The 15,156-nt window shown below is 44.9% G+C and overlaps 1 protein-coding gene across 1 annotated transcript in view; it reads right to left on the minus strand.

Moving 5' to 3' along the window:
- The window catches only part of ZFYVE1 (zinc finger FYVE-type containing 1), a 56,892-nt gene extending 42,372 nt beyond the window's left edge, over positions 1–14,520 (minus strand). The window contains exons 1-2 of the mRNA XM_003263669.3: positions 14,234–14,520; positions 11,303–12,219 (exon numbers count right to left, since the gene is read on the minus strand). Coding sequence (XP_003263717.2) covers positions 11,303–11,785 — 483 coding nt within the window. The 5' untranslated portion in view covers positions 11,786–12,219; positions 14,234–14,520. The remainder of the gene's footprint in view (positions 1–11,302; positions 12,220–14,233) is intronic.
- Between the last annotated feature and the right edge of the window lie 636 nt (positions 14,521–15,156).

Genomic DNA, 15,156 nt, shown 5'->3' on the forward strand with positions numbered 1-15,156 from the left:
CCGGGGAGGTGGAGGTTGCAGTGAGCTGAGATAGTGCCACTGCACTCCAGCCTGGGCAACAGAGGGAGATTTTGTCTAAAAAAAGAACTGTGGGATCCTCAAAAAGCCTCTACTCAGAGATAAACAGAAAAGAGAGCTTCATTCCAGGGAATGAAGGCCTCTGCCATTCCTCCCTAGTGTCATTTAATCTGAGTTTTCACTTTAAATCATTTTTTCAGAGATATTACTGAAACTCACAAAGCATGCAATTGACAATTCAATAAATATTTATGACTGCTGTAGAATGATACACATAAACTGTATTGAGCGCTTTGAAAGAAAAAATTATGAGAGATGACAGTTTAGCTGTGTAGATAACATATTCATGAGACAGAAGGGATTGAGCTGGAAAGTAGAGGAATTTCTAGGATACTCTTTGAATTCTGGATTGCTCAGGATCATGCTGCCCCTTCACTTGAACCTGAGGGTCTGTGACTTCACGCCAGAACCAGGCTGTGGCAGTTCTTTTCAAGTATTCTAACATCTAGAGTCAAATTTCCTGGGAAAGACAGCAATAACCTAGTCTCAAGTAGAAGGAAATCAGGAAGGGACGAAAATTCTAGAAGCTACCTGGAAGTCCAATTATCCTCCAGTGAAGTCAAGCCAGAGATCAGCTACTTATGTATGGCTGGAAAACATCTCTGCCCCAAGAACTGCAGCTATGACCAAGCTGACCATATAAACCAGTCAACAGAGGCTCTTCAAATGCTAGCCAAAAGCCATTGAAAAGAGGGGCAAAATGGGCCAGGTGCAGTGCCTCATGCCTGTAATCCCAGCACTTTGGGAGGCCAAGGTGGGCAGATCACCTGAAATCAAGGGTCCGAGACCAGCCTGGCCAACATGATGAAACCCCGTCTCTACTAAAAATGCAAAAATTAGCCGGGCATGGTGGCAGGTGCCTGTAATCCCAGCTACTTGGGAGGCTGAGGCAGGAGAATCGCTTGAACCCAGGTTGTAGTGAGCCGAGATTGCGCCACTGCACTCCAGCCTGGGCGACGAGAGCGAAACTCCATCTCAAAAAAAAGAAAAAACAAGAAAAGAAGGGGAAAATGAACAAAAGATTCTCTAGGGAAGCATCCACCCTTCCCCACCTTCAAAAGCTCCCTATGTCTCTTTCCATAGGTCTTTCCAACTCCTCTTGCCTGAAACTTCTTTACCCTTGTTTTTCTTCCCTTCTTCATGGTCTCGCCACATCTTTCCTCCGATTTCCCATCAAGCAAATGTGTTCGATACATTTAGCAGTTCTAACCTCAGATAGAAATGATCTCATGAGAGCTCCTCCCAAAGCAGGGAAGACTCCCCAGAAAAGCCTGACCAGCCATCAGAAGTGCATCTGCCCTGTATAATCTCCTGGATAAACTCAAGGGTGGTTCGGCCAGTAGATGCACCCACAGGAAAACATTGAAGGTCAAATTAATAAGAAATATGTCTATTATGTTAATCCTGTCTCAAAAAGCCAAATGCCTGCTCAATTCCAGAAAAATCAATCACTTCAAGGAATTGACAGGCCAGAAGAAAAAAGAGAATCATGCAAACTGGAGGTGTCTTAAAGTAGTTAAAGACAGGTTCTCTAAAAAGCTGACTCACAGTGGTTTCGATGGCTTACATAGGTCAAATCTGAAACATCCTTGTACTAAAACAAAACAGCCTACAAAGTTAAATGCCAGGAGTCTGTTGTAACTGAATGATTCCCCAGGCTGAAAAAGCTCACGAGACACTGGGCAGAAACTGAAGGCACATAATAGGGTTTCTTTCATCTTTCTTTTGGTCTGAGTCATCCTCAACCCTGTGTTTCCCAGTAAACGCCATATAATGCCTTCCCCTCTACCACTATCACTAAACAAAAGGGGCTTTTACTTGAGTTTCTTTGTGTTAAAGGCAATGATAGAGGAGGAGGCCCTGCTACCAACCCAACTATTGGTTATTATTTTGACAGCTCCTAAGAAGACCTATTTTTTTGTTATATTTATATGACACCTAAGAAACCAATAATAGATATATTCATATTCTGACCAGAACTTGCCAAAGGGCTAACCAGCCACTGCACCAAAATTAGTCCTTACATTATAATACTGTGGCCATTGGAAGAGAAAAATGGGAAAATTCAACAATTTGAAAGATTATGATCCCTCTGGCTCATGATCTACGACCAGAATGAAGTCCTGAAGGATTTCCTTCTGTTATGTTATCTACCAGCCAATCTCAAACAGAGGAGCTGGAAAGAACAAGCCCCAGGAAGCTACCCTAGACCAGAAAGCCAAGAACAGGGCCGAGAAAGTGAACAGCAGACAAGCCTGAAATAGAAGTGGCACAGATGTGGCAGACCAGTACGCCCAGTTTGTGGTAAAGAATTCCCATACAGGGCTGGGTGCAGTGGCTCATGCCTGTAATCCCAGCACTTTGGGAGGCCGAGGCAGGCAGATCACTTGAGGTCAGGAGTTTGAGACCAGCCTGGTCCACATGGCAAAACTCCGTCTCTACTAAAAATACAAAAATCAGCCGGGCATAGTGGCAGGCGCCTGTAGTCCCAGCTACTAAGAGGCTGAGGCAGCAGAATTGCATGAACCCAGGAGGCAGAGGTTGCAGTGGGCCAAGATGGTGCCACTGCACTCCAGCTGGGTGACAGAGTGAGACTCCATCTGAAAGAAGGAAGGAAGGAAGGAAGGAAGGAAGGAAGGAAGGAAGGAAGGAAGGCAGGCAGGCAGGCAGGCAGGCAGGCAGGCAGGGAGGGAAGGAAGGGAAAGAAGGGGGGAAGGAAAGGGGAAGGAAGGGGGGAAGGAAGGAAGAAAGAAAGAAAGGAAGGGAGGGAGGAAATAGCAGAGGAAACCTCCGCCTCCTGGGTTCATGCGATTCTCCTGCCTCAGCCTCCTGAGTAGCTGGGACTACAGGTGCCTGCCACCACGCCCAGCTGATTTCTGTATTTTTAGTAGACACGGGGTTTTGCCATGTTAGCCAGGCTGCTCTCGAATTCCTGACCTCAAGTGATCCGCCTGCCTCGGCCTCCCAAAGTGCTGGGATTACAGGCGTGAGCCACCACGCCCGGCCTGCTATTTTCCATTCCTGAACTCCACTAGAATAACATCTCTTTTAGTCAAGTCCCAGTATTCTGAGCAACGCTATTCTGGGACTATAAACAAGTGAAGCCGCCAAGCTACACGATGGGTCTTCTTAAAGAAGCAGTCTTGTTGGGCGCGGTGGCTCATGCCTGTACCCAAGAGGTGGAGATTGCAGTGAGCTGAGATCGCACCACTGCACTCCAGCCTGGCAACAGAGCAAGACTCCATCTCAAAAATAAATAAATAAATAAATAATAAAAACACAAGAACAAAGAAAAACAAATGCCTTTTACTGTTTCACCTTTCTTCTCCTGATAGGTTAACATTCTAATACAACAAGATGTCTGACTCCCACACAAGACCCAAGAGATGGGAAAATTCTATCCTCTTCCCCCACTAAGAACTCTAACTACCAGAAATCTTATTCTTCTGACCTTTAACTTATTTGCTACGGTGTTGCCTCTGGCTTCAAGAGATTATAGATGACTTGTCAGCGTGAATCATTTATTTGTTACGAGCTCTAAATAATGGATCTTGGCCGGGCACGGTGCTCAAGCCTGTAATCCCATCACTTTGGGAGGCCAAGGCAGGAGGATCACGAGGTCAGGAGATCAAGACCATCCTGGCTAACACCGTGAAACCCCGTCTCTACTAAAAGTACAAAAAATTAGCCAGGCGTGGTGGCGGGCGCCTATAGTCCCAGCTACTCAGGAGGCTGAGGCAGGAGAATGGCAGGAACCCAGGAGGCGGAGCTTGTAGTGAGCTTGAGATCGCACCACTGCACTCCAGCCTGGGCAACAGTGCAAGATTCCGTCTCAAATAAATAAATAAATAAATAAAGGATCTATAAGTCCTTTGGTTTTCCTAGTACAGTTCCACTGAGGCCTAGAAAAATCAATGAATACGGCCAGATGCAGTGGCTCATGCCTGTAATCCCAGCACTTTGGGAGGCCAAGGCTGGTGGATCACCTGAGGTCAGGAGTTCGAGATCAGCCTGGCCAAAATGGTGAAACCCCGTCTCTACTAAAAATTAGCCAGGTGTGGTGGCGGTCACCTGTAATCCCAGCTACTCAGGAGGCTGAGGCAGGAGAATCACTTGAACTCAGGAGTCAGAGGTTGCAGTGAATCAAGATTGCGCCACTGCACTCCAGCCTGAGCAACAAGAGCAAAACTCCAGTCCCCAAAGAAGAAAAAAAAAAAAGATCAATGAATACAACTCAGAAAGTCTTACCATTTCACTAGAGAGGTTACAAAGTATGTCAAAAGAGAATGCTGAGTTCACCAGATAAATTACTTGAGGAGCAAATAGAACTAAAAAAGGGAGGAAAAAGGCCAGGTACAGTAATCCCAGCAGTTTGGAAGGCCACAGGAGGATCACATGAGCCCAGGAGGTGGAAACCGGCCTGGACATCATAGTAAGGCCCTGTCTCAAAAGAAAAAAGAAAAAAAAAGATGAAGGAAAAACTGATGTTTGGTTCAATTTTTTTTGTCCCTGATACATTTTCCACTTCACTAGTGTCCAGATGTCCTGTTAGACTAAACCTTCATCTGTCAGATCAATTACTTTATCAATCTCAGCACTACTGACCTTTTATACCACCAGATAACTCCTTCTGTTGGGGGCTGCCCTATGTCCTGCGTGTGGTTTTAAGTAGCACCCTGGCCTCTATGCACTATCCAGCAGCATACTCCCCCCAAAGCTCAGTTGTGACAACCAAAGATGTCTCCCATCATTGCCAAATGTCCCTTGAGGGAGCAAAATCGCTCCTGATTGACAACCACTGTGTTAGATAATACAAACGGGAGTAATTTCTCTCTTTTTTGTACCAATAAGGTTCTTAAAGACTTAGTTTTATCAATTTCACACAATAAAACCTGGCATATTAAATAAGCAAGTGTTATTTGTACAAACCAAATGCCTACAAGTCACCACTGACTTCTCCTACTCCCTCACTCCTCCATCCAACATATCAGCACTCCAATTTTACCTACGAACTTTGTCCAAAATTCATCAATGTCTCTCCATTTCCCCATCTCAGTAATACCAAATCTACACCACTTCTTTCCTCACCCTCTGCAACAGCCTCCTAAGTGGTCTCCCTGCCTTCCTTCCTGTCCCTCTACAGTCACTACCATCTAGTCTATACATCAGTCTCTATCAGGTCACTATAGCTTCTATCAGGTCCTGTGACTTCTTAGCATAAAGCAGTCTGGTGTCTCCCATCACCCTTAAAATAAAATCCGCTTACTTCTACGGCCTGCACGGCCTCCCATGCTCTGGCACCTGCTTCCCTCTGCACCTCTTTCCTTACTATTCTCTGCCAGCTCACTCCAGCCACAATGGCATTCTTTCTAGCCTTGAACATGCCATCTGACCTTCATTTTCTTCTCATTCCCTCTATCTGGAGGCCTACATACCACATTAGTATTACCCATAAGGTCTCTGCTTAAACATCACTTCTGCAAGCTGGGGGCAGTGGCTCACGCCTATAATCCCAGCACTTTGGGAGGCTGAGGTGGGCAGATCACCTGAGGTCTGGAGTCCAAGACTAGCCTGGCCAACATAGTAAAACCCCGTCTCTACTAAAAATACAAAGATTAGTCGAGTGTGTTGATGGGTGCCTGTAATCCCACCTACTTGGGAGGCGGAGGAAGGAGAATCGCTTGAACCCGGGAGGCAGAGGTTGCAGTGAGGTGAGATTGCGCCACTGCACTCCAGCCTAGGAGACAGAGCAAGACTCTGTCTCAAAAAAACAAAAAAAAAAAACAAAAAAAAAGGCACCTCTACAATAAGACCTTGTCTGACCATCCTGCCAAAGAGGCTTCCAAATCACTCTCCTTAATAATACTCACTACAGCTGAACCAACTATTTAGGTGTTTCCATGTGTGATATCTGCTTTCCCCACTTGAATGGTAAGCTCTATGAAGGAATGGACCATGTCTTATTAACCATGTATCCCGAGAACATAGAAAGTGCCTGGCACGGCTGGGCGCAGTGGCTCATGCCTGTAATCCCATCACTTTGGGAGGCCGAGGTGGGCAGATCATGAGGTCACGAGTTCGAGACCAGCCTGACTAACATGGTGAAACCCCATCTCTACTAAAAATACAAAAAAACTGGCCAGGCATGATGGCGCGCACCTGTAATCCCAGCTACTCAGGAGGCTGAGGCAGAAGAAGAATTGCTTGAACCCAGGAGGCGGAGGTTGCAGTGAGCCAAGATCGTGCCACTGAACTCCAGCCTGGGTGACAGAGACTCCATCTCAAAAAAAAAAAAAAAGTTCCTGGCACATAATATATGCACCAAAAATGTGATGAATTAATGGATGTCTTTGGCTAGCAGGTCAAATGTGTCCATTTAGGAGCTACAGGTGACTTTCTACTTCTGAGACCAAAAGTCAGTCTCTTCTCAAATTTACCACTCTAGTACACACTCAAATGACAAGGTAATGACAAAATGTTCACCCTTAAAGGAAGCTTTTTGTCCTTTTACATTTTCTAAAAGAAACTGAATAGTACTCAAATCATACACAAAAATCTTAGGAGACTCTAGGCCATAGAATTTGAGGAGACCACACACAAGGGTTACAGCCTACAGGTGCTAAAATAACTTCTATCTGTGGGCCGGGCACAGTGGTGCATACCTGTAGTCTCAGCTACTTGGGCAGCTGAAGTGGAAGGATTGCTTGAGCCCAGGAATTCAAGGCCAGCCCGGGCAACACAGCAAGACCCCATCTAAAAAAAAAAAATCTCTATGTACTAAATTGAAAATGCTCAAAACCCACAAATGCCTAGAAACATGAAAAACAAAATCGGAACCTAACCGATAGACTCTTTACTGCTATTAGGAAGTTCATCAATAACACTTTGATAATGATAAATAATACATTTATACAGAGCTATGGTTCATCGGATTCTCACAGCAGCCATAAAGAATTGGTGAGCTGGTGCTTTTGGCCACAATGAAGTTTAATTATAAAGTTTAGGCCGAGGCCGGGCGCAGTGGCTCACGCCTGTAATCCCAGCACTTTGGGAGGCCGAGGCAGGTGGATCACGAGGTCAGGAGTTCGAGACCAGCCTGATCAACAAGGTGAAACCCTGTCTCTACTAAAAATACAAAAATTAGCCAGGCGTGGTGGTGGTGCCTACGATCACAGCTACTCGGGAGGCTGATGCAGGAGAATCACTTGAACCCAGGAGACGGAGGTTGCAGTGAGCTGAGATCACACCACTGCACTCCAGCCTGGGCAACAGAGCAAGACTCAGTCTCAAAAAAAAAAAGAAAATTTATGTCGAGTGCAGTGGCTCACACCTGTAATCCTAGCACTTTGGGAGGCCAAGGTGGGCAGGTCATGAGGTCAAGAGATCAAGACCATCCTGGTCAACATGGTGAAACCCTGTCTCTACGAAAAATACAAAAATTAGCTGGGCATGGTGGCACACACCTGTACTCCCATCTACTTGGGAAGCTAAGGCAGAAGAATTGCTCGAACCCAGAAGGCAGAGGTTGCAGTGAGCCAAGATTGTGCCATCACACTCCAGCACCTGGGTGACAGAGTGAGACTCCATCTCAAAAAAAAAAAAAAAAAAAAGGAAAGGAAAGAAAAGGATAAGTATAAATGAAAAAATTCTAGAAAGGCATGCAGTTCACTGTTTTTTGTTTGTTTGTTTGTTTTTTCAGACACAGTCTCGCACTGTCACCCGGGCTGGAGTGCAATGGTGTGATCTCAGCTCACTGCAACCTCCACCTCCCGAGTTCACGCGATTCTCCTGCCTCAGCCTCCTGAGTAGCTGGGATTACAGGCGCACACCACCACACCAGGCTAATTTTTTTGTATTTTTAGTAGAGACGGAGTTTCACTATGTTGGCCAGACTGGTCTCGAGCTCCTGACCTCGTGATCCACCTGCCTCGGCCTCCCAAAGTGATGGGATTACAGGCGTGAGCCACCGCGTCTGGCCGCAGTTCATCATTAATGGTGACTGCTTTAATCCCAGCACTTTGGGAAGCCAGGGTAGGAGAATCAATTAGGTCAGGAGTTGGAGATCATCCTGGCCAACATGCAAAACCCAGTCCCTACTGAAAACACAAAAATTGGAAGGCCTGGTGGCAGGTGCCTGCAATCCCAGTAGCTGGGATTACAGGCGTGAGCCACCACGCCTAGCTAATTTTTTTTATTTTCAGTAGAGACAGGGTTTGACCATGTTGGCCCAGCTGCTCTCGAACTCCTGACCTCAGGTGATCTATCTGCCTGGGCCCCCCAAAGTGCTGGGATTACAGGCATGAGCCACCATGTCTGGCCTTGATATCCATTTTTTAAAACCTGAAGTTGGCTGGGCATGGTCACTCACGCCTGTAATCCCAGCATCTTGGGAGGCTGAGGTGGGCGGATAACTTGAGGTCAGGAGTTCAAGACCAGCCTGACCAACATAGAGAAACCCCCGTCTCTACTAAAACAAATACAAAAATTAGCCAGGCAGGGTGGTGTGTGTCGGTAGTTCCAGTTACTCAGGAGGCTGAGGCAGGAGAATCACTTGAACCTGGGAGGCGGAGCTTGCAGTGAGGCAAGATCGTGCCACTGCACTCCAGCCTGGGGGACAGAGTGAGACTCTGTCTCAAAATAAAAAATAAAAATAAATAAATAAATAAATAACTGAAGTTGAGATGTGACAACACCAATCAGTAAGTATTTATGCACTGACAATGTGTTTACCATTGTACATGGCATAGGCCGTGAAACATGGTCCTGCTCTCCAGAAGTTCACAATCTAGCTTAATTTATAACCTAGATTTATGTCAATCATCTAATTGTTTTGAACATTCACTACCAGAAAACTGAACTAGATATTTTAAGTATTTCTCCATTTATGACTCTATGAGAACAAATCACCTAAAATCAATGAATTCTATGTCTAAACCATCAGTCCCAAAAATGCTGCTTGCAATTAATAAACTGTTATTTCCTAGGAAGTGGTTAATGTTTATGAAGGGAGGAAATGCAGGAAGAATCTTTACGAACAATCCAATTATTACATATTACATTCAAGAAAAAAAAGATGAAGGACCAATATCATCTCTGGGTAGTTAGATTTATCTTCTTCATTATACTTCTTTATATGCTCTTAATTTTCAACTAAGGAACACGTATCAATGCTACAAAAGGAAAAAAAAAATACACATTCTCCTCCCCAAAAAAACATTCTTTTTAAAGGTGCCAATGCAATCCATGAGGGTTACTAGTTCACCCCAAAGCTTCCCCTCATTTGACAAAAATGGCAACAACCAAACTATGACTTTCCAAAAGCTGACATTACAGAGAACTGAGCAAGACCATCAAGAATCACCCAAAATCCAAGTGTTCCATTTATAAAAGATTTACTCCATAGTGTCACCCAAATAGAGCGTAATCCATAACGAAGACATTATCGCTGACAAGGGACATGGAATGGGATCTAGGTCACTCTTCCATAACTCTATTCGATCCTCTCAAACCAATAAAGAAAAGTCTGTGTTAGCAAAGTATTAAGCTGACAATGGAAGTATATAGGAATCATGATGTATCTCATTTCCATCAGCTTTATCCAAGGAGGAAAAAAGTACAGAAAAAAATATTAGGTGGGTAATTAGGGAGCCTCTCAAATGGTAACTTACTTACATAGGTACTCCCCTCCAAACTGGAAACTGAAGGAGTCATCACCATCAAAAGTACTGAGTCAATGGACCACAGATACTCCAGTGATACTGACTACAACAAACTGGTACTGGATACTTTGTGCCAGACTGTGATAAAAAATCATTTAAGCTGTGCCTCGGTTTCACTTGTACTTCACAGGATTGTTGATAGGACTCAAAAAGATTAGGAATGGAAAGGATTTTTATCACCCTTGGCTATACGGTGATTGGTAAACAAGGATGTGAATTCAAGCAAACTTCACTTGAAAGCCCACTCAAAAGAAAAGTATAGACATTACACTACCTTCATTCAAAAGTATAAACATTATACTACCCCTTCCCCAATCTCGCCTAGCTGTCACGACACTACCATCTCCCCAAGTCAGACTCAAGCCAAATATCCCCTAGTCATTCTGTACTCCCAGATGCCCTCACTGGCTTTTACTGTTCAGAAACCTATACAAGAAAATATGAAGAGAGCAGCCAATCACGCCTGTAATCCCAGCACTTTGGGAGGCCAAGGCGGGCGGATCACTTGAGATCAGGAGTTTGAGACCAACCTGGCCAATATGGTGAAACCCTGTCTCTATTAAAAATTCTAAATTAGCCAGGCGTGATGGCACGCGTCTGTAATCCCAGCTACTTGGGAGGCTGAGGCAGGAAAATCGCTTGAATCCAGGAAGCAGAGGTTGCAGTGAGCCAAGATGGCACCACTGCACTCCAGCCTGGGTGACAGAGCGAAACTCCATCTCAAAAAAAAAAAATACATATATATAAAATACATATATGTATTTTTTAATATTTTATATATAATATACATATATGTATTTTTTATATTTTATATATAGTATATAATACATATACTATATATAATATATAATATATAATACATATACTATATATAGTATAATATATATACTATATATAATATAATATATATTATATATTATATAGTATATACTATATAATATATATAATATATATATGAAGAGACCATCTGGAAAGAATATTGTCCTTATTAAAAGCCACTTTTTAAATCGAGATAACAGGTTTATGCCTTATTAGCTAGCACTCCCATGGGACCCACTGTTAGTGTGTTTCCCTGGATAGGTGCAGTCCCGCATCACTAACATTTACTCACAGCTTGCCAGGGTGCTCTCATTCTGAAATGTTTTAAATTAGTTTGTTCTAATAATAATGCTACAATTAATACTAACAACAGCTACCATATACACTGACCATTTATTATGCAACAGGCTCTACAAACACTGTCTCATTCCAACCTCACAACTCGATGAAGTAGGCTGTCCCCCCATTTTATAGATGAAAAAGCTAAGGGTCAGAGAAGTAAAGTAATTCAGCCAGAGGTCATGCAGCTGGTAACTAAATCTGACTCCATGCAACTAAAGCCTCCAGAGGTCTTGCCTTTTAATGATTAAAATGTGATCTCCTCTTGGACATTGTTTTTTGAGAGCTGACTTCCAACAACAGATCTGCTCTACTACACATGAATCCCACTATACCCATGTGCTTACCTGAATTTCTTCATTTTCGTCTACTAGGAGGAAACTCACAACCTTCTCAGTCATCTTCTTCCTTTTGGTCTCCTCATCCATCTCTTCTGCCTCCAGTGACTCCTGGAGATTACTGACATTGTACACAGTAACAGGGTGTCTCCTTTTGTTACCCCCAGAATGAGTCCTCTTCTGGCACTCCAGGCACAAGTTGATTTTGCAGGTCTGGCACCTCACTATTGCCCTCTGCCTAACACCTGGTAAATGCCCACTGAGACCCTTGCAGAGGTCACAGTAAGGGACATGGCCAGGTTTGAGTCTTATCCGCTCATGGTTTCTCAGGCGCTCCTGCCGATGGAGCTCCTCCTCGCAGCGGAGACACTGCAGACTGCAGCACTCATCACACTCAAAGATAGCTTCATCAGTCCCGCTGCAAGCGTAACTTTCCTGGCACATCAGCCCCGGATTCAGGCCCTTCTCTGCTGGGGAAGTCTGGGCACTCATACTCACACTGGTAAGGAAACACACCCACCATATAGTAGTCACTGAGCTTGCCCCAGGGGTGAAGACGAAGATTTGAGTCTGAAGACTGCAAGAAACTTCCACAGGGTTCTGAACACTTTAAAAAAGAACACCTTTCATGTCCTGTTACAGCTCTTCACAAACAAATGTTCAAATTTTTAATTTGCTGCCTCTAAGACTCTTGTATTAGCAGCAACGTTGATTTGGTTTGATGGTTTCATCCTCCATAAAGTGCAAGCAAAGACGTGGTCAAAATTGACTTGGAAGGGTCTTTTATGGCTATCTGAGAGAGGTCTGATGGGTGTACAGTGGTGGGTTCATCGGTTGGACATCAGCTACAAAGTTTTGGTAATGAAAGAAAGTGGTCAGGAGCTTTTCAATATAATTCGACCTGAAGTTAGTATTTCAGGGGATACCTAGAATAGAGGAAGGAAAAGGATTTCACTCATCTAAAAAACGGAAGTGCACCTTTAAAAAAAATTTTTTTTGACTAAATTAAATATTAGCCCAAAACTGCTAAGAGAAATCTCATTCCTCTTTTTTTTTTTTTTTTTTTTTTTTTTTTTTTTTTTTTTTTTTTTTTTTTGAGACAGAGTTTTGCTCTTGTTGCCCAGGCTGGAGTGCAATGGGACAGTCTCGGTTCACTGCAACCTCCGCCTCCCGGGTTCAAGCGATTCTCCTGCCTCAGCCTCCCAAGGAGCTGGGATTACAAGCGCTCGCCACCATGCCCAGCTAATTTTTGTATTTTTAGTAGAGACGGGGTTTCACCATGTTGGCCAGGCTGGTCTTGAACTCTTGACCCCAGGTAATCTGCCCGCCTCGGCCTCCCAAAGTGCTGGGATTACAGACGTGAGTCACCGCACCTGGCCAGAAATCTCGTTTTTTATCTTAACACTTACACCGGCTTGTTGTACAGCTAGGCGCAGTGGTTCACACCTGTAATTCCATCACTTTGGGAAGCCAAGGTTGGCAGATCACTTGAGGTCAGGAGTTCGAGACCACCCTGCCCAACATGGTGAAATCCCATCTTTACTAAAAATACAAATGTTAGCTAGGCATGGTGGCGGGCACCTGTAATCCCAGCTACTAGGGAGGCTGAGGCAAGAGAATCACTTGAACCCAGGAGGCGGAGGTTGCAGTGAGCCGAGATCTTGCCACTGCACTCCAGCCTGGAAGACAGAGCAAGACTCCCTCAAAAAAAAAAAAAAAAAAAAAAAAAAATCTCGAAATTAAGGCTAAAGTTCCTCCTCTTGACAACAAACGCCACCTCTAGGCCCAAGGCATTTAAGAGACTTTGCTGCTCTATTTCCCAGACTGGAATTTTCTGTTCATTCAGGTATTAAATTCAGAATCTAAATCACTAAGTGAGTCGTCCTTGGAAGGACAGCCCTCTGCACCCCCACAGGCATCCCACAATTGGGAGGAGTGGAGAGGCCTTCACAAAGCTAATGAAAATGTAATAATAAACTTTAGATCTATCAAATACCTGGGCCGACCTGGTTAGCCTTGTAACTGGATTGTTTCAACTCTAGCTAGATGTATATTAAGGACTCTAAACTTAGAAACAATAGTAACAATTTCATGTTTAAAAACAATTTTTTTACATTGTAATTCTTCTGTCCCTTCTTTCACTAATTGAAAAAAAAAAAAAAAAAAGGAGCAACAGGAGACAATTCCTCTACTTTGACCTGTGGCAAAGCCAGGCCTGCAGTGAATCAAAACAAATAATTTTTCTCTTTGTCACTTAAAAACTAACTTAAAAATAACTTCAAAATAGGAAAAAAGATAACTGGGGCAAGAAAGGGGCTTTTGTCACTTTGACAATTATATTCCTAATTCCCCCTAGCCTTGACCCGCATTCCAAGGCCCCGACAAGGTGTAAAGCCCTGCCTTTCTGATAGTCACTCCTCCCCTACAGTAATCAATTTATCAATCTTATTTTTAGATAAACAAGGAAGGCGAAGGGAGTGACTAGGGGATCTTATTTACACTCTAACCTCAGACATGCCCAGCCAGCTCCCAAAACAGAAACAAAAATCAAACTTGTCACAATTGAGAAAAATATAAAATCAACCTTCAAAAGTACACCTTACGCCCGGCCATGTCAACCAAACATTTTGCCCACTCGGGCCCCCACCTCGACACCTCTCCCCAGCCGGGGGTTCCTCATCCTTCCTTCCACCCGGACACCACCGGCACAACCCGAGGGGCAGGAGCGGAGCCTAAGAACAAAGAAGGTCCCCCAAAATCCCCTCCACGCCGGCAAAGCCCCGAGCCGAATCCATTGTTTATACCACCCCACCCCCACCCCCGCCGCACCCGCCCCCCCTTCCTCCCGAGGGCAAGCCTGAGCCCCAGGACGATCACTCGCCCCGCGCTGGGCCGTGCCCTCCCCGCCCTGCCCTGCCCGCCGCGGCCCGGGGATCCCACCACGGAGAAGCTCGGCCGCAGCAAGGCGGCGTCGGGGGGCCGCAGGGCGCCGGTGGGGACAGAGGCTGTTCCTCAGGACACCGGCAGATCCATCCCCATCTCCATCTCCGCCACCCTCCTCCTTCGTTGCCTCCCGGGCTTCCTCCTCTCCTGTTGTCAGTTGGGATCAGCTGATCGGAGTGAACTTCTCCCAGCTCGGACTAACAGGAAAGCGTGAGCGGTGCAGCCCAGAAAGGGAGGAGCGAGAGAGGGAGGAGCCCGGCGCCAGCGAGGGCGGAGTGCGCACTGCCTCCTGGGTGATGTAGCTCCTCGAGGCGCGCTCTCGCCCCTCATCCCGGAAGGGAAGACTCTGAATGACTACAACTCCCAGTACTGAAGAGGCTGCTTTTGCGAGGAGGCGGTGGGGAAAGGCTACGGAGGATTTCGGAACTTGGAGTTTTTGCATTGAGTGTGGTGTCCGCAGGTTTCAGCACGTTCTTTTGGGTTGTAACTGGGGAAGGCATGGTGCTACATTAGAGAACTGATGTAATAATGTCTAGTATAAGTGGGAAATGGCGAGTAAATTAATTTGGATTCAAGTAACCCTGTTGCACACCATTCCCTCAGAAACGTGTGAGCACAGACAGTCTCCACCTTCCCAATTTCACTTCGCAAAAACTAAGGAAAAGACCAGAAAAAGTGATAAGAGGATATAGGTACTCTTGGGAAGTTTTTGTTGTTATTTCCCCCCTTGGCAAAGGACAAAATTACAACGAATTTAGTTTTAAGCTCTCAATTGGCTTTATTGCGACTCTAGGATCAGGCAACACTTTATTCCAGAAAGTGGAGTGAAGGTTCTGATGAGCTGAGCAGGAGAGGTTGGCTTTGTAGACAGAGAAAAGCTTGAGGAAGCAAAAGCAAAAAACAAAGAGCATACTGGTTTC

This window comes from Nomascus leucogenys, chromosome 1a (genome assembly GCF_006542625.1).
Source record: "Nomascus leucogenys isolate Asia chromosome 1a, Asia_NLE_v1, whole genome shotgun sequence".
Classification (NCBI taxonomy): Eukaryota; Metazoa; Chordata; class Mammalia; order Primates; family Hylobatidae; genus Nomascus; species Nomascus leucogenys.